A 717-nucleotide genomic window follows, 5' to 3' on the forward strand; every position below is an offset into this window, starting at 1 on the left:
CTAACCACCTCTCTCTCTCTCTCTATCGTTGTGTAGATGCGTGAGGCGGAGGAGTATCAGGAGGCGGTGCATCGTAAGGAAGCTGAGATGCAGCAGCAGGCCGCGGAGCGCGCGCGTCTCTCCCCCTCTCCCCCTCTCCCCCTCTCTCTCGTCTAACCACCCCTCTCTCTCTCTCTATCGTTGTGTAGATGCGTGAGGCGGAGGAGTATCAGGAGGCGGTGCATCGTAAGGAAGCTGAGATGCAGCAGCAAGCCGCGGAGCGCGCGCGTCTCTCCGAGGAGCTCGCGGAAGCTAAGAGGAGACAGGAGGAGGCATCCGCGGAGCTGATCAAGCTGTCGCAGCAGCCGCGCGAACTGTTCTACGCCGAGAACGACGAAGAGGAAGACCATCCCAACGGCAGCGCACGTACGTAATCGGGGGGAGGAGGCGGGGGAGAAGGGAGGAGGGCGAGGCAGGAAGGAGGCAGGGTGGGGTGGGTGACTTACGTTATCATTGCTGTGTTTGCAGGCATAGATATTGAGATGTGTGAATGCTGTAAAGAGATACGTTATCTTACGTTATCAATGCTGTGTTTGCAGGCATAGACATTGAGATGTGTGAATGCTGTAAAGAGATACGTTATCATTGCTGTGTTTGCAGGCATAGACATTGAGATGTGTGAATGCTGTAAAGAGATACGTTATCTTACGTTATCATTGTTGTGTTTGCAGGCATAGA

The 717-nt window shown here is 54.5% G+C and overlaps 1 protein-coding gene across 1 annotated transcript; it reads left to right on the forward strand.

Annotated features, from left to right (window-relative positions):
• The first annotated feature begins 188 nt into the window (after positions 1-188).
• LOC106818213 (moesin/ezrin/radixin homolog 1-like) lies at positions 189-666 on the forward strand. The gene is made up of 2 exons (XM_014822936.1): positions 189-405; positions 579-666. The coding sequence occupies exons 1-2, from the start codon at positions 189-191 to the stop codon at positions 650-652; spliced, it is 291 nt and encodes a 96-aa protein (XP_014678422.1). The 3' UTR covers positions 653-666.
• Positions 667-717: the final 51 nt, after the last annotated feature.

This window comes from Priapulus caudatus, unplaced genomic scaffold (genome assembly GCF_000485595.1).
Source record: "Priapulus caudatus unplaced genomic scaffold, Priapulus_caudatus-5.0.1 Scaffold2094, whole genome shotgun sequence".
NCBI lineage: Eukaryota > Metazoa > Priapulida > Priapulimorpha > Priapulimorphida > Priapulidae > Priapulus > Priapulus caudatus.